The 23,846-nt window shown below is 36.6% G+C and overlaps 1 protein-coding gene across 1 annotated transcript; it reads left to right on the top strand.

Annotated features, from left to right (window-relative positions):
- Positions 1-3,296: 3,296 nt before the first annotated feature.
- On the top strand, positions 3,297-23,576 carry LOC113749795 (O-fucosyltransferase 10-like). Its single transcript, XM_027293647.1, has 10 exons — positions 3,297-3,880; positions 12,335-12,413; positions 12,606-12,673; positions 15,926-16,014; positions 16,341-16,538; positions 17,643-17,847; positions 17,984-18,151; positions 19,313-19,480; positions 20,364-20,554; positions 22,945-23,576. The coding sequence occupies exons 1-10, from the start codon at positions 3,503-3,505 to the stop codon at positions 23,129-23,131; spliced, it is 1,731 nt and encodes a 576-aa protein (XP_027149448.1). The 5' UTR covers positions 3,297-3,502; the 3' UTR covers positions 23,132-23,576.
- The last annotated feature ends 270 nt before the right edge of the window (positions 23,577-23,846 follow it).

The raw sequence follows: 23,846 nt of genomic DNA, 5'->3' as shown, positions 1-23,846 counted from the left end.
TTATGCGTTCGAAGTTGCGCAATGATTGTCGGACGTCCGATCCAAGCGTCCGACAGCTTTCAGCAGCCTTTGTCACTTTCAATTGCACTTAATCTTTAAATCTGATTTGCTTCATAATTGAAAATATTTCTTGAAAAGACATTGATATTATCCATTATTTTGTAAACATCAAAAGATAGGGATCAAGATCAACAGTTATAGTTTTGGAACATCTGATATCGATTTAAGCTATGATTCGATTCCGATTATTTCAAGGGCTACTTGGTTAAAGGGTTTGGAAATCACAGAATAGAATAAACCCCTTATTTGTTGCTTGGGTTAAGCTTATTGGAATGCCATTTTTGGAATCATTTCTAAAAATTCATTCCTGAGCAAATTGGGAGGTTTTGGACAAAACCCTCAACTCATTCCCTCAGACAATATTTATGACGGATCTACCATCTCTTTCTCTCCATCACGCGCCGCACAAAACCAGAGTCTTCTTCTTCATCAGTTTTCCTATCTCTTCTTCTTCAATCAATTGCCGCCCATCACCTTCATCGGACATCTTCTTTCTCATTTCAAAGTCCCAAGTTCAGGTTCACAAATAGTAGCAACAGCTTTCTAAGATCTGAGAGCCTAAACGAGAAATTAGACCATGTAGTAAATGATTTGCTTGAAAAGGTTGAAGCTTCCAAGGTGGAAATTGGAGAAGATTTTGTTGATTGGGCAAAACATTCCTTAGAACCAAACAATGCCATGAGTGGTGAAGTTCTGGTGGAATTTTTTTATTGTGTTCTGGTAAATCTGAAGGATCTGCTTAAGTTTGAAGACAATTTGATTCTGTCTTTGAAGGAACAAATCTCAGCCCTTGAAGTGAATCTACGATTCTTGAGAAACTTTGTCATCTTCACGAATAGGCTATGCAGTGGGTATGAGAATATCGGACTATTTTTTACTTCTATTGAAGATGCTGCAAATAATGGTATTTTGTTCTGGTGTTGGGTGGGATGGAAGAAGTAGGGAGTCAAAAGTTGATGGTGATAGAGACAGCGACATTGTAACCCTTCATTCTAAAGCCATAAAAAGCTGTTGTTTTATTAGAGAACGAATTTATTTTTATTTTATCCGATAAATAAATTTATTTATGAAAAAATGGGTACTCTGTTCTTATAATGGAGGAAAGCCATAAAGAGCTAGTGTTTCATTGAAAAACGGGTTTATTTTTATTTTATCCTATAAATAAATTTATTTATGAAAAAATGGGTACTCTGTTTTTATAATGGAGGAAAGCCATAAAGAGCTGGTCTTTTATGGGAAAATATGATTTTTGTGAAAGTGACCGCGATTTGGTTTATGAAATTATCCCAAAAAAATTTAGAATGAATTTGTTTGTTTTGAAAGTTGTATAACGGTCGTTAAACTTCAAATATCCCTTCCTTAAACTTCAAAATCTACAAAATCTCATATTTTTGTTAAATACAAAACCTACCAGTTTTTGCAATTATCCCTTTGTTTTATAAGAATTGTTTTATCATGGGTAAATTTGGAATTTAATTGCGTTTAATTCCGAAACACTCATCAAACCAAGTATCAAAAATTGGAATGATGTTAATTCCAATGTGCGAACCAAGCTAGATATTGGAATGAAAAGTTTAATTCCAAAACCAGAGTCTATGATTCCATTTCCATTTTCGATTCCAATATGTGAAACAAGCACCCTCAGTTATGATTCCAGTTATTTTTAATTATATTTAATCACTTATGGTTACAAAATTAAATATAAAAGAATATGACAATAAATTTAGAACAAGAAGAAATAAAGAACATAAATTTAGAAAAAATAACAGCTTTATTTTATTATTATTTGACTAGAAAAAATGATACAAATTTGGTGAGAATGTACCTCATATCTATTGAACATTTTAAACAAAACAAAAGATAAATAATTTTCTTATTGGAATTGAAATGGAATAGGAAAAATGTCTCAATTTTCACATTAAATTGGTTCATGCATATATACATACATACATATAATATATACAAGCACACATACACATATTCTTTAAATAGATGATTCCGTTTCAAAACCACCAATTTCGATTCTAATTTTTCGTTTCAAAACCACCAATTTCGAGTCAAATTTTTCATAATTATGAATCATAACCTTTAGTAATAGTTCTGGTTCCTATCGTAGTTCTCCAAAATCAGTTTCCATTATGGTTTAACAACCAACAATCCAATTTCAATTTGGTTTTAGTTTAAACTTGAATCGTGGTCAAGTATACCGGTACCACAATTCGCTTATAAGATTACCTATAATATAGTTGTCAATTTGGAAGTAGGATTTAAACACACGATCTTTTTAGAGAAAATAATTTGTCTTTACCAACTGAATTAAAATGAGTTATATCCATCTAAAATGTTGGAGTACAGGCAGGTGCTATCTTGATTTTGATGTAGTTTATGATTATTCTATTTATTACATAATTTAGTGTACCATCACAAAACTTTATTTTACACGTAAGTTTTGCCGAATGCACTAATTCAATCTATAAATTTTACTTGATCTGTAAGTGTACATTAACATGTGAAAGAAGTATATCTAGGGGCGTAAATGAATCTAATTAAGTTAAACACCTTGATGTTCAGCCTTGTCTAGTTATTTTAATGAGTTTGAAATTTTGTTCAAATTTGACTTGTTTATTTGCCAAAACAAATTTGAATGCACTTTTATTCAATTTGAATATTATCGAATATAAAACATTGTTCATCCTTACCTTGATTAGTTGATAAATCAAGATCAAACGGATTCTTACTAAATCAACATCGATTTGAGTATCAAATAGTATTTGGCGTATTTTTCAGTCCTAAATATATCAACCACACACAACTGTACCAAACTCAACCGTATCTAGCCAATCCCATAGATTGTCTTATACTCAAAACAGTGCTTTTATATTCCCAATCATAAAAGTACTTTTGGATAGTACTTTTATCCCAAATAATATTTCGCTTGCATCATAAACACATTTTTCAATCCACCTTTTTATATTTCCAATCACTTTTTTATCTTACATACATCACATCATAAAAAGTGCTACAGTAATTATTCCAAATAATATTTCAAATAATACACTATCCAAACAAACCCAGTAAATACCTCACAAGTCACGTACTAATATATTCTACTTCCACTACTGCTATTGGGACGTACTGTCTATTGAGTGTCCACCAATGCCCTCCAAACATATCATGCTTCCCTTCTCTACTCGGTCAGTACACATTAATTCACGCAGCTTTTCTGCAAGAAAATATCTGCCACTGTAGCCCTCCAAATCCTACTCTAAATTCTGGCTTTCAATTCTGTCTCCCACTCTCCCTCTCTCTCTTCCCCACATTACTCAGCTTCCCTCCGTTTTCTTTCAACAAATCAAGAAAATCTCCTGCAGAAAACAGTACAAAGTAAGAAAGAACGAATCAGAGGAGTTGTTTATTCTTTCTCTTGTACTGTTTGTCTTGCATGGCATCAGACGCTAATAATGCTTCAACAACCAATGCCAATTCCTCGACTTCATCACCACATCCCACACCCACCACCACCTCGTCAGGGTGCCACAGCCACCAACATTGTCGCCACAAGGCTGCTCATTTCCACCGCCGGCGAGGAAAGAGTGCTACTGTCTCCTTGGCCGGAGTATTCCGCCGGAGAAGCCTCCTCTTGCGATGCCTACTGGTGCTGCCACTCACTCTCTACTTTTCGGGTGTGATCACATTTACAGTGGGCCCCTTGCTTGCTATTCTACGCCCGGCCCCACCACCTGGCTCGGTCTACCGCAGTCATGAGGTGTTTGAGAAGCTTTGGCCCGACATTCACTCCGATAATTCTTCTTCCATTGAGGTTTGTGTCATTATCTATCTTTTTCTCCCTCTCTCTCATTTTTTTTTTTTAAATTTTTCTAGCACGCAAGGGATGTGATTCAAGAAACGGAAATGAAAACATGGATTTGAACCCAGACCTCTAATTCTTAGATGTTTTAACGCTAATCATTATACGAAGGCCTCCTCAGCATTGAGCAGTGTCATTATGTATCTATGTATATGCTTAGCATTTGATTTGCATTTTCTGCTTTTCAGTTTTTCTTTTGTATGATTTTTAAAATTTTTAAAATAAAGATGGGCTCTATTTGGGTGGCATAACTGTTAACAATTTTGTTTCCAAAAAATTTAAAAATATGTTTTTGAATTACCTTTGTCTTCATGGTACAAATCTATCAATAATGGTGATATAGTAAATATTTGGGCAAACTGATGTGCTAGTGGCAATTGAACTTTCAAGAAAGCTCATTTTGATCACTCAATTTTTTTTTGTCTCAATTGGTCGTCCAACTGTCATAAGTGCTCATAAAATTCCATCGGTTATCTAAGCTAAATTAATTTAGGTTGAATTTTTGTTTTTCATTTAATCAAAATACCCATTTTTAGTATAGAAACGATGCATCTTGATAAGTGATGAATTTGTATATGTCACGTTGACAATGTGCCCTTAAAGTTGATGCCAATTTCAATGTACGGAATGGTAAAACATGAACAATTATGAAAATTGGATGATCAATTTGAGATGAAAGAAAATTCAAAGGCCGAGATGGGAAAATTTATCTCCCATTGATCTACATTGCCCTGAATTTTATAGAAAAAAATAATTAAAAAAAAAACTATAAATTGGTAAGTGGTTGTTTGGCCTTCTATGTTTATGAAACGGGCTCCATACAGCTAGGCACCAATAAATTTAGGCTCGTGTCTCACCATTGCCAATTTATTACATTTTAAAGCTAGACCTTTCTTTTGAGTACTAATTTACATTGTACCCTTGTACTGTTATGTAATTTCAACTTTGCACTCTTAACTTAAAGTTTGGAAACTTTGCAATTTGCGCCCTAAACTTTTGAATTAGTCTCAAACGACAACCCATCAGTTCATATTAACAAATGCAAATGGCTCATTTTTTGGGTGCCCTTTTTGTCATTTAGAAGAAATAGTGGCTTGGTGTATAGTACTTATATACTGTGATTAAAAGTGATTGAAGTTATTGCAATTTTTGGATGAACTGCCACATTTAAGTGGCAAAGTGCATGAAATAAGATTCTAATTTCTAAGTGTAATGTGATAGTAGTAGTGTAAAATTTCCAAAATATAAGTTCAAGGTGCAATGTAAGAGATTCTATATAGCAGGGGTGCAAGTGGAATTAATCTTTCTTTGTTTTTAAGCTTTCCAAATTTTGGAATGTGAGGGCTGGGAATGAAGAATTATGGGAGAGACAATTAGAATTAAATTGATTTCTGTACAGTCCCGGTTAATTTGTCAAAAAATTGAATCTCCCACCATCTGGGATACATGCATTAGGTTTTAAGTTAATTATGTAGAAAATTTATCAACATTTTGATAATACACAATTTGGTTCTTTGATAATTTCAAATTTGTCTATCTAGTCCCTTGTACTATTTGATTTGGTTCTTTAAAACTAATATTTTCAAATTTAGATCTTGATAACCCAATTCAACACTTAAAATTAATGGTTTCAGATTTTAACATATTCAGATGCGTTTCATAATAAAATATAGAACATCTAAATTAATTACTTGGCACTTAATTTTGTAGGCAAAACTTTTTCCAAAAAATAAGTAATAATCAATTCACTTATCACTTAATACAAAATATGCTCAAATGTTAAGATTTTAATACTTAATAATTCAGTTCCTTAATAGATTCAATCTTCAAATATTAGTTTTCAAATTCAATTTTATCAAACGCAACTTTAATCTATTTTAGTTCATTAAATTCTTAATTTTCTTTCAATTTACATCTGTTTTTTTTTTTTGTATTTTTGCATTCTTTTTTAACGAGAATTTGGTAAAAGTTTAAGCCTTTTTTTGTTTTTGAATTTTTTTTTCATTGAATAAAACTTGGGTAATAGCTTTAGGGACGATCCCTTCTTGGCTAACATAGCAATTAACCACCGAATCCTAATTGATGATCCCCTTAAAATGTTTGTAGTGCAAGGTCTCATTTGATTGATTGACAAATTATGATATTTACTCCAATGATGAGAAATTATAAGTTAAATATTTGTGGGTCTTTAAACTATTCTAAATAAATTGTATCTCGATTTGTTTTCCATGAGATAATTGGTTAGCTTAGTGACAATGATTTAAGGCTAACTTAAATTTGGTGCAAAAATGTTATGGATCAGAAACCAGAGAAGCCAGAGCTTTGGAGAAAACCAGAAGGAACAATTCGAATAGAGAGCTAATTAATAATGAATCAATGAAACAGTGATTGAACTGAGCTCAATTTCATTAATGAATCCGAGAAGTAAAAAATACAAGAACAGAGATAATGGATTTAGCTAAGAAGGTGTAAGAACTGAAGGAAATTTGAGAGGGAAACTCTGAGGATTTGCTCCTCAGACTGTTACAGCTAATCTGAACGGAAATGATTCAAAAACTACCTTTACAAAGCAGACAGGCCTGCTTTATATAGTTATCAGCTCCTAACAAACTTCTAACAGCACCTAATAAGGATCAATCGCGTGTTCCAATTGCGCCTGCAAGTTGCTGCAAGTTGCCGCGCTTCCTGGCTTTCTGTTAGACAGATGAAAACCCAGCAAAGGCGTGGTTTAACTTTCGCGCCTTTGCTGAAGTGAATCCTCTAAGTCACGCCTTCCGCTTCTGGATTCCACGCCTTCTTACTTCCTTCTTCCTATTACGTATCTTCCTTAGTCTAGCATTCTTCATTTCATTACAATACCTCCCCCTCATAAGACCTTTGTCCTCAAGGTCGAAATTGGGGAAACTTTTCCCTTATCTGCGCAGCATCTTCCCAAGTTGCTTCTGCAGGATCAGTTCCCCACCACTGGATGAGCCATTGAGTTACAGCTGCATTCTTCCTCTTGATCATCCTCCTGCTCAACAGAGCCTCAGGCTCTACTCTAATCTGTCCCCTTTCATCAGTGTCTGGTAGTTGCAGGATAGGTGTGGTCAGATCTCCTAGCTTCTTCTTAAGCAAAGATACATGAAACACAGGGTGGATCTTTGATGTAGTAGGTAGCCTGAGCCTGTAGGCCACTTCTCCGATCCTTTCCTCTATACAGTAGGGGCCAAAGTACTTAGCAGATAATTTGGTGTTGTTCCTGATCATCACAGATGACTGTCTGTAAGGTTGCAACCTCAAATATACCCAATCTCCAACCTGGAATTCCCTTTCACTCCTATGCTCATCAGCATATTTCTTCATTCGCTCCTGGGCAGCCTTCAGGTTGTGTTGCAATAGCTCGTCCATTTTCTTCCTTTCTCTTATGTAGTCCTCCACTGTTGCCACCTTTGTTTGTAAATATGGTCCAAGTGCTAGCTGGGGAGGCTTGGTTCCATACAAAGCCTCAAAAGGGCTCATCTGTACAGCAGAGTGGAAAGTGGTATTATACCACCATTCTGCCAAGGATAACCAGGAATTCCACTTCTTTGGTTCCAGGTGAGTCATACACCTGAGATACATTTCTAGTACTTGGTTTACCCTTTCTGTCTGGCCATCTGTTTGGGGGTGATAGGTTGTACTCAGGTTAACCCTGCTCCCAATAGTGTAAATAGCTCAGTCCAGAATTGGCTAACAAAGACCTTATCCCTATCTGAGATCATACTTTGTGGAATGCCATGTAGCTTACTGACATGATCCACGAAAATTCTAGCTATTTTTGGGGCATCAAAAGGGTGAGATAAACTCATGAAGTGAGCATACTTGGTAAACCTGTCCACAACAACTAGGATGGTGTCCTTCCCTTCTGATTTGGGAAGTCCTTCTATGAAATCCATGGTGACATGACTCCAAGAGTGCTGTGGGATTGGGAGAGGTTGGAGCAAACCTAGATAAGCCACACGTTCATCCTTACATTTCCTGCAAGTGTCACACTGTAATATAGTTGCCTTGATTTCCTTGAACATACCTGGCCAATAAAATAGCTGTTTGGCTCGCATCCAGCTGGCCTGGATGCCTGAATGTCCTCCTAACTGGGAGTTATGAAGCGCAGTAATGAGTTTCTTCCTTATTTCTCCTCCCTGTCCTACTACCACCCTTCCTTTATATCTCAGGATTCCACTCTGATAGTTGTATGCTGAATTCTGTTCTGTGGATGCTAGCATTCCCCTGATGAGATCTTGAGCCCAGCTATCACCAATGTAGCTTTCCATTACCTCTTTCATCCATTCTGGTATAACTGTTGTAGTTGCTGCACACTCAGGTCCCTCCTTTCCCCTTCTGGAGAGTGCATCAGCCACTATGTTGTCCTTCCCCTTCTTGTAGCATATCTCATAACTTAGTCCCATCAGCTTAGTCAGCCACTTCTGCTGGAGGGGGGTAGTGATCCTCTGCTCCAGTAGATATTTCAAGCTTTGGTGATCAGTGTTGATGAGGAAATGGTGCCCTTCCAAGTAGTGCCTCCACTTAGTGACTGCTGTGACTAAAGCCAGCAGTTCCTTCTCATAAATTGACATTCCCAAATTCTTCTGTCCCAGGCTTTGGCTGAGAAAGGCCAATGGCCTCTTGTTCTGCATCAGGACAGCCCCTATCCCTCCATAGCAAGCATCAGTCTCTATCACAAAGGGCTGGGTGAAGTCTGGAAGGGCGAGTACAGGGGTACTGCACATAGCTATCTTTAGCTTCTGGAAAGCATCCTCAGCTTCCTCTCCCCATTTGTAGCCATCTTTCCTGAGGAGAGTAGTTAAGGGCTTTGCAATAGCACCATACCCTTTGACAAACTTCCTGTAGTAACCAGTTAGACCAAGGAATCCCTTCAGCTGCTTGGTGTTTCCTGGTCTTGGCCACTGCATCATGCTGTCAATTTTCCTGGGATCAGCTCTTACTCCTTCTGCTGAAATGATGTGGCCTAGATACTCCACTTGCTTCTGAGCAAAAGAGCATTTACTCTCTTTTGCATAGAGTTGGTGTTGCCTCAGGATCTCCAGGACCTCAGTAACATGGTTGATATGTTCTTCTAGAGTTTGGCTGTAAATAAGTATATCATCAAAAAATACCAATACATGCCTTCTTAGTTGTTTCTGAAATACCTGGTTCATCAAGCCCTGGAAGGTTGCGGGAGCATTGGTCAAGCCAAATGGCATGACCTTAAATTCATATAGTCCTTGATGTGTCCTGAATGCTGTTTTGGGAATGTCTTCCACACGTACTCTTATTTGGAAGTATCCTGCCCTGAGGTCAATTTTGGAGTAGTACTGGGATCCATGCAGTTCATCCAGTAGCTCATCAATAAGGGGCATAGGGAACTTATTCTTGACTGTGAGGTCGTTCAGCTGTCTGTAATCTACACAGAATCTCCATGAGCCATCCTTCTTCTTGACCAGGAGTACTGGTGAAGCAAAAGGACTGCTACTCAGCTGGATGATCCCAGATTGCAGCATTTCTTGAACTAGTTTCTCAATCTCAGACTTCTGGATGTAAGGACACCTACAGGGCCTCATTTGGAATGGCTTTGCTTCTTCTTTGAGGGTGATGCAGTGATCCTGGCTCCTTTCAGGGGGTAGTCCTTGAGGTTCCTGAAATACATCCCTAAACCTCTGCAGTAACTCCTCCATTTCTGGTGGTGTTGGCTCAGAGTCTGGCTCCTTGTCTTCTACTGCACTCACTTGAGCCAGAATCCCATATGCCTGTTTCCTGGTCCACTTGTATAGTCTACTTCCCCTTATTAGCTTCAACTGTACTGCATTGCCCTCCCCCTTTAGTTCAACCTGCTGCTTTCCCTTTTTGAACCTCATACTTAGTCCTCTGAAGTCAAACTCCATTGGACTGTATCTAGCTAACCAATCAACTCCTAGTATCATATCGCACCCCCCTAGCCTTAGAGTATTGAAATGGTGCTGGAACTCATATCCCTGCATCTTCCATGTCACAGGCTTGGTGATGCTCCTAGACTGCAACCTTTCTCCACTGGCCACCTTAACTGACAGAGCCCCTCCTTTAGTTTCCAACTTCAGGATCTTAGCCATTTGTTCATCCATGAAGCAATGTGTGCTGCCACTGTCAACCAGTGCAGTAATGGTCTTCCCTTTAATCATCCCCTTTACCCTGATAGTTTTGTGCTCACTCCCTCCTGCCAATGCATGGATGGACACTTCTATATGCTCATTTTCTACTTCTCCCTCAATACAGTCACAGAATACCTCAGTCTCCCCCTTTCCCCCCCCTTCTTCCTCAGTAGTTGGTACCTCCTCTTCTTCCATAACTAACAAATTTAGATGGGGTTGTTTACAGACATGACCAAAAGTATATGGTTCAGCACATTTGAAGCAAAGTCCCTTTTCCCTCCTAAGGTTGAGCTCTGCTGGTGTGAGCCTTTTGAATTGGTTCTGAGTATTATAGTGGCTATTGGAAGTTTTGGGGATCTGTTTATCAGGTAGTTTGGGGCAGCTTGGGGTTTTGTCAGGGAATTTAGGGTGATGTGAGGCTTTAAACAGAGGTTTCTGGTAGCTGGGGTTATAGGAAGGGGCTTTGTGGATTTTCTGCAATGCTCTCAGGTTTCTCTCCTGCAGTTTGGCAGCTTCTACAGCATCTGCCAGTGTTTTAGGTTTAGCCAGTTTTACCATAGTTACTATTTCCTCTTTTAATCCACTTAGAAAACATGTTTTGTAATAGCAATCTTGCTGATGAGGGAGGGAAGGCATTACCAGGGCTTTGAGCATTTCGAATTTCTCCAAGTAGTCAGCTACTGATCCTGTCTGCATCAATTTGTTGAATTCTTCTATAGCTTCCTCAGGGGAGCCATCTCCAAACCTCTCACAAAGTGCATTGCAGAGCTCCTCCCATGGAATATCCTCCCTTCCATTGAATATACCATGAAACCAGATATCTGCCTTGTCCCTAAAATAGAGTTCTGCAACCTCAGACTTCATTTCCTCTTCCACTCCATTGATTTTGAAGTACTTATTGGCCTTCCTGATCCATTCCCTAGGATTTTCCCCAGTGAATGATGGCAGATCTACCTTAGGTAGCCTGGTGAAGGACCTGTGACCCTGTGGTTCAGATCTATCCATAGCTCCCTTCTGCTCCTCCTTCCTCCTGTTATCCTCCTTATGCACTAAGCTGGATTCTGAGCTGTTGCCTTCCACATCTTTCCCCTTGTCGTTTAACTTTGCTAACATTTGTGCCATCATGTTCATCATGCCCTCATACTTCTGGTCCAGGTTTTTGAGTGCTTTTTCAGTATTCTCCTGTCTGTGCTCCATGACCCTGACAGCTTGCTCCAGACCATCACTCCTGTTAGCAAAAGTTCTAACCACACTTCCTAGCTCAGTGATCTCCTTCCTCATTTCATCTTGGCTTTTAGTCATTTTTTTTTTTTTTTTTATATATATATATACCCAATGGCTCGTAGCTAGCTCTGATACCACTGTTATGGATCAGAAACCAGAGAAGCCAGAGCTTTGGAGAAAACCAGAAGGAACAATTCGAATAGAGAGCTAATTAATAATGAATCAATGAAACAGTGATTGAACTGAGCTCAATTTCATTAATGAATCCGAGAAGTAAAAAATACAAGAACAGAGATAATGGATTTAGCTAAGAAGGTGTAAGAACTGAAGGAAATTTGAGAGGGAAACTCTGAGGATTTGCTCCTCAGACTGTTACAGCTAATCTGAACGGAAATGATTCAAAAACTACCTTTACAAAGCAGACAGGCCTGCTTTATATAGTTATCAGCTCCTAACAAACTTCTAACAGCACCTAATAAGGATCAATCGCGTGTTCCAATTGCGCCTGCAAGTTGCTGCAAGTTGCCGCGCTTCCTGGCTTTCTGTTAGACAGATGAAAACCCAGCAAAGGCGTGGTTTAACTTTCGCGCCTTTGCTGAAGTGAATCCTCTAAGTCACGCCTTCCGCTTCTGGATTCCACGCCTTCTTACTTCCTTCTTCCTATTACGTATCTTCCTTAGTCTAGCATTCTTCATTTCATTACAAAAAATAAGTGATAGTTTTGTGAGGGTAGGTCTCATAAATATAACCCTTTATACTAAGATTGATGATATTACCGCTAATGAAATAAAATTTTCCATTCTGCATGGGATAATGAATTTTTTTATCCAATTCTACAAAAATATAACTTTGAAATAATTGACTAAATTAATGTTACATGAGACGTTTTCATGGTCATAAATTCTACGTACAAGTGCAAATGACATTTGATTTTGGGACAAGAAATAAAGTTAAGAGATGAAAGTTCTTGTGTTTATTTTGTGATTCATATGCACCGATGGATGGCAATTACTAACTTTTATTTGTCTTGTTGCCACAGTTGTCTTCTATTTGGAGATACAGAAGGAAATTGGGAGAGCAGAAATCCTGTCCAAATGGAACTGCTCGCCAAGGAACTGGTATTGATTTTGTCAAGTTACTTGGTATTTTTAATGCAGTGGTAGAACCCATAATAATGGCCATGCATAAAAGTCGTGGAAACTGAAACCTACTTAACAAAGAAAATGATAGAGAAGGGGAAAAAAAAAATGTTCTGCAAATAATTGCATAAACAGCTGTAGATGAATTAAAGAGTTAACTTTTGATTTCAGAATCTCCAACACTTGACCGGTATTTGATTATTGAGGCTAATGGTGGTCTTAATCAGCAGCGATCATCGGTAAGTGTACTCTGTTCAAGGATAAGATAAAGTTGGAGGAAAACTAGTGTTGCTTTCACTGCAGTTAGGTCTTCAATTTGTTCATAAATAAAGAAGAAATGGTTGAAACTCATCTCACAATCAGTGCTTGCTGTGGAAAAGCTTTAAATTGTCCCCTACAAAGATTTTAGCTAAAGACTATTCGAAACCATCCTGTATGGTGTGTTAAAACCTAGGGAATAACCAGGAATTCACTATGTTATTGTTCTTGCCCCATCAAAAAAATTTTCATGTGTATCCATTGCCCTCATTGCGTCTACAATTGCATGGCTTTTCAATTAACAAATACTCTATGAGATTAAGGTTAAGAGTAGGATAAGGAATGTGGGATTTGTAAATAGTTAATGATGAAAAAATAATATTGACAATAAATATGGTAAGTCTTCTGAAAAATTTTGTAAGTGTTGGTAAAAATGCATATACAATGCAAGTGTTACTTGTACATATGATACATTGAAACGTACTCACATTTCCCTTCTTGGATCTAAAGAGACCGAATATACGCAATATTTTGGGATGAAAGGTATAAAATGTGTCACACAACTATTCCAATTCATACGGGTCCCAAACCTGGTTGGCAGAGTGGCAAATACAGTGTGCTTCTTTTACCTACTGAAGAGATAGGTTTAGAGTTCTTAAAAGATAAAACACTAGATGGTTTACTGTTCCTACATATCATCTTTACGTTGAAATTATTATTCTTATGCCTCTTACAATTTTGTCGTACCATCTCTTTTAATGTTTTATTTTCAGAAACTAAACAAGTTAATCAAAATATGTTGACCAAAAATGGGATAGCGTTGTATTGCTCTGTATTTAATATTCGACCAAACCCCCCCCCCCCCCGGCGGGGCGGGGCCAAATTAAAATTCTAGTTCCATCTCTGCTTTTGGATGAATTAAAATCAAAACAGAAGTATTCTTATGTGCAATAGAGCTCCAATCATTCTGCTGAAGAACACAGCAAAGGTACCGTGTTTGACTGCCACTTGGAGAAAGAAAATTAATATGGATGATAGATGAATTTCCATTTCAACAAAACACGGCAAAGGTTTGCTTGCTGTAGGACACGAGAGAGAGAGAGCAAGATAGAAGAATTTCCATTCCGACAAAACACATTCAGCTCATAGATGCATGGAGTGACTTGTTCCTGTGTTAGACTGGACATACCAGTTTTTTAGACAGTAAAAAAATGACTTGTACCTGGTAGCCAATTTTTGAAAAAAAGTGGTTGTTTATCTAAGTGTTACTCACTGTATCAATTATCTGCTCAGCCAATGATATATACTATGTGTCCAGTTGCTAAGTACTGTATATAGATGGTATTTGTTTCTGTTAGGTTGTAGTATTGATCATAGGATAAACAACTTGCAACTAATTTGAAGGTCTAATCTTTTAAGTTTTATATGTGGATCAAGGTTTCCCCCTCCTTATTTTGAAGAACCTTTAATGCAAATCTGAATGGCCATGCTCTTCTATCCTAACTAGCGAAGAAAGCCATAGGCAGCAAATAAGAACTGCAAGTAAATACGCTTAGCATCATGGTAACCTGAGCTTCTGAAATATAGCTAGACATAATCACAGACCAATTAATGCAAGAACTATAAATAAGGGAGCAGGCTGATGACAATTCATCTTTTACAGCTTTAGGTTATTATGATGTAATTCAGATTTTGGATGCTTATCAGTGGTATTATCAACTTTTGGAACCAGTACATGAGTTTGATGCTGGACACCTATTTAAGGAAATTCAGATACATATATTTGATCTATTTACCTGATGAAGTGGTAGAATGATGATTGAGCTGTAGGCATTATAGTGATTCAGAGAATTGAGAGACATATTTGCAGATTATACTTAGCATTAATTGATACCACATTGTTCTCATATCAAAACTGCAGGAGTTACACAATGACACACAACCAATGACATTCTATCATGTTTATGTTAAAGTATGTGGACCTTTGCCTCTGTCTTTCTGTCCTTTGCTCTTTCTGATTAGTTCAACTGATTGGCATATGTGGTGTAATAAGGCATTTTTTGGTCATTTTGCTAAAACAAATAGAGTGGACTATATATGTTAAAACAATAAGTCACAAGTGGAAGTTCTAATCATGTAAAATTTTACTGAGATATATATAGCCCATAAATAAGTAAGATGTTATTAGACCTATGCTCTAAGTTTTCTATCAGAATGCATAAAACTGGGCTTCAGCTTTTAACTTCTAGAAGGAAATTTTCCTTCTTGCTAATTTGTTCATGGAAAGAAGAGAGACTATAAAAAAGTCTATAAGTATTGGCATGTATAGTGTGCTAACAACAATTGAGTTTAGATAGAAGATTACTTGGAAAATTTTTTTAAAGTAACACTTTACCACTTTTTGTGATTTGATGTATGTGAGATGAAATGGCGGTTGGGAGGATTACAAGGTGATTCATGATGTAATAAAAAATTTTGTTTTTTGCAAATAATGTCCCATCCAAACAAAGCTTTTTTGGTTGTAAGTTCTCTTGATGATGCAATGTTTTACACTGAACTTGTAACCTTTTGTCTTAGTTGTTAATGTACTGTTTTTGCATAAAAGCTTACGTAATCTATAAGCAAAATTTAGTCTTGGTTCAAACTTTCCTGCCAGTTTGCAATTCATTTGTGTAATTTAAATTATCTAACCTTAAAAGAACCTCCTTGTAAACATTAGTTAAGTTTAATGGACTCTAGATAATAGATTTGTATTCTCCTAGAAAAGGCCTGTTCCTGACTTAGTTCTGGTCCTTTTCATTTGTTTATTTTCCTCCTTGTGATAAGGCCATTGCCAAGAGGATCCTTTAAATCTGCTTTAATTGATTACTTTTTCCAATAACTTTTGACCTGTGAGTACATATCTTGACAAGATGAAACAATATGAGGAGTTTTTGGATTTTTGATTTCACATTCTGGGCTTGAAAGGCTACTAGCTCAAATGGATAAGACTTTAACCAAAAGTTCCTCCAAATGACCCTTGGGTTCTGGAAATTTGTTGTTGTTTTATTGTAAATTCAGATATAGAGCCAAAATCTTTTGTAAACTATAATGCATTTGCAATTTCAGTTTCATGGGACAAATCGAGTTTTATGCACATTGCCATCCTTGTTAAAAACTTATGATTAAATTATTCATTTTACTAGATATTAGTTGAGTGAAGCTATAGGTTACAGTAATAGCTAAACCTGCAGATATGCAGTGCAGTGGCCTTGGCTGGGCTTTTGGGAGCAACTCTAGTTATTCCACGCCTCGAATTTCATAGTGTTTGGCAAGATTCAAGGTAACTCAATTATGCTTTAGTAGAATATTATTTCTTGTTGTGAATTTGGATTAAAACTAAATCAACAACGCAATTGTGTTTTTATTTGATTTTCACTTCGTGAAGGTTCCACTTAGTGACAAACATCATATATACTGTCTTACCCAGTAACGTAAAAAGATGTACAAAAAAATCTATTTTTTTGGCTGGATGGAGAAAGAAGTCTAATGTATTCGCTTTGCACCTCATTTTCTCTTCAACTTCTCTTCTGTCTCTGAATGCTTCCTTTGTTGCTGAAAACAAAATAGATTCCTTTCCCACTAATGGTTTCTTTTTGGAATGTGCAGTGAATTTGCAGATATTTATGATGAAGAACATTTCATATTTACCCTGAAAGATTTTGTAACAGTAGTCCGGGAGCTACCTGAAGAAATAATGAAAACATATGATTTTAACATCAGCAGTATACCAAATATTCGTGTCCAAGCTTGGGCTCCTGCCAGTTACTACTTAGGAGAAGTTTACCCAGTCTTGCTCAACCAGAGGTTCATTCTGATCATGACTTTATAGTCCAGTACTTTTATAGTAGAGTATCACAACAATTTTCTTGAGAAATCTCGAAAGCCTTGCTTTCTCTGACACATTGCTTTCAGTTTCTCCCTTGTACTCCCAATATCAGGCTGAAATGTAAATTAACCTGTATAATGAATATAATGCAGGAAAGTATGTTTAAATTTTTCTATTAACTGCATGAGATGTTCAAACTGCTAAGTTTATTTAACAAACTCCTAACTGATGCTCTCGATTGTGGCTTCATGTGCTCTAAGTAAAAATATTCACATGTTGTCTTTCCCATCAATCACTATGATCTGTTTGCTCTAGCAAAGAATGGCATGATCTATGGAAAATCTCTAGCTTCTGCTGAACCAGAATCATTAGGTCAATGCCCTCAAAGGCCAAAGCACATTCCTGCTTGTCTGTCAAGAGTTATTGTTTAGTTTGTTGGAGAAGTCCTGTTTCGATACTTAGTATAAATTGTTTCCAATGAAAATAATTCTAATTTTGTGTCTTACAGATGCTTCCCATTGAGCAGCTTTGCCAGGATAAATTTGCCCATGAATGTTGCTACTAAGGATTCTATGGAGCACCTAGAATTCTGAATCTTGTTCTTTGTCAAACATCAATTCTCATGATCTACTTCTTCTAATCAGTATGTTATACAAACAAATAAATTAGACCTACAAAATGTTATATTGTTTTTTCTGTTTTGCCTTGTCCAATGCTATCAGTGTTTTGTAGGGATGTTGCGTGTCAAAGTGATGTGGTGTTAGTTTCTTGCATAGGGATTTGTGCTGTATGGTTGTACATGATGTTGTTGCATGTTTTTTCTTGAAGATGAGATTTGGAGTGTTCCTCACCAAAAAAAAAAAAAAATTCCTCTATGATTGGGTTATCATTTTAATATGATTACCTTTTCCTGTCCTGAAAAATCGTTTTGGCATGTCATACAATACAGGTTTGAACTTGAGGGAACTGGAAAAGCACAAGAAACTGTTTAACTAATGTACTTGGTTAAACTTCAAACTACCCTTGCCCCCCCCAGGGCCCCAGAATAAAAGGATTGCTGATATTGCATCTCTTTAACACAGGGTTGTCCGCATATCTCCATTTGCAAACAGGCTGTCAATGAATGTTCCACCTCATATTCAGTTTTTAAGATGTTTGACCAATTATAAAGCTCTCAGATTCTCTTCTGCCATATTGAATCTTGCACAAAAATTAGTCAATAGAGTGACAGAGAAAAGCTCTTCCTATGGTGGGAAGTATGTTTCAATTCATCTCCGCTTTGAGGAGGTATACCTGCCTGCTTCTAAATTAGAATCCTGTTTTCTGCATTGTAATGCTTTTATGAGCTAATATTCAGGTGTTCCATTTCAATTTAGTTGACTCAATTTCTTGATAATCTAAGTTATCTATCTTTGAATTACAGGACATGGTGGCCTTCTCTTGTTGTTTATATGATGGTGGAAAGTCTGAAAAATTTGATATGGATGCAATACGAGAGAAGGGGTGGGGTAAGAAATTCAAGAGCAGCGATCATGTGATTTCACCTGGTCTTAATCGCATGAATGGAAGGTGTCCTATGACTCCTTTGGAGGTTAGTTCGTAAATTATAAAATCAATGTGTATATTGTGTACAGGAAAATTTGAGCTAAGCAAAGATGGTAAATATTGGCCAAACAAATATGTCTAAAAGCCCTGGAGTTAACCTTGTTGATATAACCTCCTCTCTTGGTATCCTTGGGCTAAAATAACATAATTTATTCATTGCCTTTTCTTTTTTATTGACAATGGAACTGTTGGTACTGATGTGAAAACTAAATTCAATTCTACCATTGAGGGTCTAGAAGATTGCCCAGTTGCATGCTTCCACTAATTGCATGTTCATGTGATATCAGAGTATAGAAAGCATTGCTCTCATGCATGACTCGTGCATTGGGCTGAATAAGGCTCCAAACTGAAGAAATTCTTTAATTAAATATTTCATGTGCATTCCTTGAGGCATTTGCTTAATCCACAAACATGTCTACGTTCTGAACCAAATGCTGTTTCTATGTGTTTCTCCTTTTCAGATTGTTCAGATGTTTCTGTGGATTTGTATGTTTGCAGTAACAAATGTTGTGTTAAATATGACGCAAGTAAATGTGAACGGAAGCTATCATATTTATACATTTTCAGTAACAAATGTGCTAAATATCATGTCAGTCTATGTGAATGGATTTTCATGTCACTTTAACAGTCAGAAACTGGTGCAGTGTCTTGGGCAATTGATAAAATATATATATATGTATGTATGTATGTATGTATGTATTATATGTTCTGAGGCAGGTGAATGAAATGGCAGCTTTGTGAAGTTGTTCTGATCTATACATACTGGTAATACAAGATACTGATTTCTATATTCTTCTGAAAACTGGAATGGAAAAAGAATAAGAAAGTGACACCTTTCCAGGCCCTTGTATCATTATCATTTTTATCATCTCCAATATCACCATTACCATCATGATATTGACATTTAGTCATGTATTCTCCATCAGTGGATGCTATGACTTGTGCTTATCTCGTGGATATATTCATTTTTCAATGCAATAATGTAAACTAGAATCAGAACAATTTCTAATTGATGGTGCATATTCATCTTTGATTTTTCTTGCAACTACGATTCGTTGATGTTTTATAGTATAATTGCATGAAATTCTCAACTGTGGCATGTAAATTACTCAATCCTTCTATTCATTTCTTTTCTTTGTCAGGATAGGTTGGGATGATGCTTAGAGGTATGGGATTTGCCAATGACACGCCTATTTATTTGGCTTCAGGAAAAATTTACCAGGCGGATAGAAATTTAATGCCTCTTCGCAAGATGTTCCCCCTATTACAGACGAAGAACTTGCTTGCAACAGAAGACGAGCTTGCTGAGTTTCAGGTAGAGATATAATGCACCTACTGAGTTTACATTTCCATTATGAAGTATTTGGTATACCAATTTGTGATATTAGCTCTTTCGGATGATTTATAATTCATTGTGAACTCTGCAGAAAGGATGGTAGTCAGTTTCTGCATAATAACCAATTTCTGTATGAGAACTATTTTCTGTGCAAGGGTGTAGTAACCCTGAAACTTACTAAAATATGAAGATTTAAAATGAACTTGTCTAAAGAGCATCAGTATTCTGAGCGAGGCAACAAAATGGTAGTCTTTGCTCTTTCATGAGATGGTAGCCACTTCAATGGCCTACCTATTCAACTGGTATTTGTTTAGATATGCCCTTATTTTGTATCTTCTTTACTATGCTTTGAAAATATCAGATTCCATTAGGTTACTAAATTCTCCGACGGAAACTGGTACATTAAATTTTGAGCTCTTAAAACTTCCATAAGTGCACTTAATTGCACTGGTAGTCAGTTTCATTGCTGAAAGATCTCGTCCATCCAGCAAATTAGAAGCCAATTTGGCATTTTAGTGTTCTTATAGATTTTGCAATCATTCTTTTCATTTCTTAATGATGTACCTTGGATCTTGTTCTTCTAGACAATGGCCTAAAAGAAATATTTTTATTTGTTTCTGCTGCCTGAAGAAAAGCACCTGAGTAGACTTAAGTTAATCAGTGTTTCAGTTTTCCAAAGTAATGTGGGCTGATATTATTACTAATCTAACTGCTCAAGCAGATTTATGTATTGGTCAGAGCATAGTATGTTAAAAGAAAAACCAACAAAACTGTCTGCCCTAGCTTCTTGATTATTTGTTAATCAAAGGACTAGGATACATGAAATTTGATTGACTCTTTTACCCTTCATATCCCATCCAAGGGATACTCTTCAAGGTTAGCTGCATTGGACTATGCTGTATGCTTGTTTAGTGAGGTATTTGTCAGCACTCAAGGTGGAAACTTCCCGCATTTTCTGATGGGTCATAGGAGGTTCCTCTATAATGGCCATGCTAAGACCATCAAACCCAATAAGCCCAAGCTTGCGCTTTTACTGCACAACACAAGCATAAGGTGATATCTGTTCTCCCATTCTGTTATGTTTACTTCTCCATTCTCTGTGTGTTTTACCATTTTTCTGTTAACTATCTACTTTTGTTTACAGTTTCTAAAAAGTTTCACTCTTTGCCTGTTTGAAAACTTTATGACTTTTTATTTGAACGTTGAGGACATGATGCACTATTGATACATGTAGACCAGAAGTTGATTTAGTATATTTCCTTGGATCTTACTGAAAATGGATCACTTAGAACTAAAGGGAGAGAACAGGTTGCTAGTTCTGTCTTTTACAAGTCTACACAGTATGTTTATATTCAGTTAGAGCAATACCTGTCAGGTAACTTTAAAGGGAATCAAATCTATAAAGTTCTTGAGTTGCTGTTGTATTTTAGTAGAACTTTTAGTTGAATTTGGGAGTTAAGCTACAGATTCTGCTAACGTATAAAATGCTTCAGGTGCAACTCTTTTTTTCCTTTAATCTTTTTTTGGGTTGAATACAAGGCTTTATTAGAAAACTGAAAACTAGCTTAATTTTCTTGAAATATACTTTTTTTCAGAGGTACTCGCTCCCAAATGATGCTAAGATTCTTGAATTGATGTGAGTGAATGTCCCTCACACATATACTCAGCAGAAATGCTTTCTGGATGCTGGGCAATTCTGGGGCATCCTACTGTGCTATTCCCTATTAAAAGCATTTTTTAAAATTCAGAATCATTCCAATCGCGAACTCCAAATCGTTTTGACCTTATTTACTGCCGATAGCAGAAATCACTGCAATCTAGGTGTCAGGATTCAACTCAACCAATCAGCATCTACATTTTAGATTAATCAGCAAGTGTTGTGTAATTACTGGACTGATCATCCAACAACAACACCAAACATTACTGAACCCCAAAGTCAAAATGTGGTTTGACATATTATTCACTCCCTAAAAGAACTGTATCTTTAGGTGATCTGGTGAAGTTTGTTTTGTTGGACAAGTTGTAGAATTCAATTTTTTAACATTATCAGTTCAGGTTTTTGATCCATATAGCAGCATCCATACGCAGAAAGAACCATGATTTCATAATTAAAAAAATAAATAAATTCTCTTCCAAATGTTCTGATTTAGACAATGCCATTGATCCTAGTGTGTACTTTATGATGTTAATGATAATGGAGGTGGTTGTTGACTCCTTAGTACGTATTGAGGAAAGCAAAGAGGTTGCTGCATGTAAGTGCAATCATGTGCTGGAAGAACTTTCAATATGGTGGGGGAGCAGTTTGGCTCTGAAGCCTTTATTTTTGCTTGCTTTTGTTTCATGCTGAGTCAATAATTATATCCTAGAAAACAGCTGCTAAAAGGGACATTAGTGTGCTCGTTCAGACCATCATCAGTTAGACATAATAGCCTCGTCAATTGAGGAACTATAAGAAAGTCATGCAGGAAAAGCAAAATGTAGCAAAGAAGTGGTTTTTCATTTTAATCCCTTTATTTTTTCAGATAGATATGGAAGCAAATATATTCATTTGCTGTCCTTGCATGTTAAGTTTTGATTAAGAAGCTTGTGGTGACACCATGAGGTTGGTGCTGCAAAAAATTCCTTGGTTATAGGAGACAAATCTGGCTGTATATATTGATTTAAATGTAACTTGGAGTACAAGGGCTTACTCTGGAATAGTCATCTTCCAAATCAGAGACTATGATATTATTAGCACATAAAGAGACTTCATAATACTTAACATGCATTACATATGTATCAAGAAAAATCTGATCCTAATCAGCAGCACCATCAGAACTTGGATGGCTGCCAATATGCGTCTAATTAAAAAAAATCCCACCAGAAGAAGTGAGAAAGATGGAGAAAGACAGAGATAAGGCAAAAATCAGATGGGGATTGAGCATGTCAGGGACATGAATGAGAACTGTAAAACTAACGCGTATAATTTCAAGAAATAGACTTAGACTCCAAATATGGAAAGCCAAAGAGAAGACCTAGCAGATGATGAGTTCGGATTTCGGACATTGTCAATCAGTTGAAAAAAATTGCAGAACCCTCATCAGAGGGAATTAGTAGATTTAGGGATGTGAGCGTCTGGGTGTTCAGGCAATTCTACTTCTTTCTGGACATGAGATTTCATTGTGAAATGAACGCCTGAAGAAAATGTCATAACTACATTCTAGGACACTCAGGTGACAGACTTATTCTCTTGGATTTTTTGAATCTAACGGGACGAGAAGAATGCAGCATCTCTCTTACATCCAAATTATGGAGGGATGTTAATATTTCTATCAGTATTTTGGTTAGATATAGAAATATAATACACATACTATACTTCAACTTAATATGACTATGATTAGTTAGTTGGACCAAAAAAGATTTGTGTGTCATACATTTCAACAATTTCTTTAAACTACTTACAGATGGGATGCTTTTAAGAATGAGATGCAATCAATGCTTGCTGAAATTGATAAAAAAGGTACCGCTGTGCCCATTGTCAAAAAATCCAGGAGAAAGGCTTCCATCTACTCAAACCCTTTGCCAGAATGCAGGTGTCTATTGGAATCGAAGAACATATCCAGTGCATTTATGCTGAAGGCTGCTGAATGATGTGAAATTGTACACTTATAAAGCACTTTTGCAGAGTGGCTTCTCGCATGCAGCAGACAAAGATTATCTGCTTTTACCAATGAACAAAGAAAACTTTGCGGGCATTGACTATAAAGGTTGCTCATGTGTACTAAATCCCTTGAATGCGAGCTTAGGGCTGGATAAACTCCCTATGGTGATCAATTGATTTTTCTTTTTGCAAGGAAAGGTAGTGTAGATGTTTGAGCAAATTGTTTGTGTTGGGGAAGAAAATTTTTGTATTTTCTGGCAACTTCTGAGTAGAGGATGTTGCAAGGATTTTGTTATCAGGTGATTATAAGGGTATGCTGCAGAGCTGATTTTGGCCAATTGAGTGTTCTATGACAATGTTACACTTCGAGAGACATTATTGTTATGTTCAAAAGCAACTGTCATGTTACGTATTGAAATGTACTTTCTTCATGCATCTATTGAATAATTAACATTCTGACTTTTTTATTAGTTGATGCTTTTGTAAACGAAGCACTTTCATTTTAGCAAAAAGAAAAGTTTGTTAATTTCAATAATACCCAATGGACTCTTCAGGCTCACCATAACTAACAACGTTACTAGAAATTCCCTCCCCCAGCTGCTGGACAAAGAATTTTACATCTTCTCTCCTTTATTACTCATTTCATTTTTCTTATGGATGCATTCTTCATTCTTGCTCCATTTGTTCACAATATAATTTGAAGCC

Source organism: Coffea eugenioides, chromosome 10 (assembly GCF_003713205.1).
Source record: "Coffea eugenioides isolate CCC68of chromosome 10, Ceug_1.0, whole genome shotgun sequence".
NCBI classification, from domain to species: domain Eukaryota; kingdom Viridiplantae; phylum Streptophyta; class Magnoliopsida; order Gentianales; family Rubiaceae; genus Coffea; species Coffea eugenioides.
This window is presented reverse-complemented; position numbering and strand designations above follow the sequence as displayed.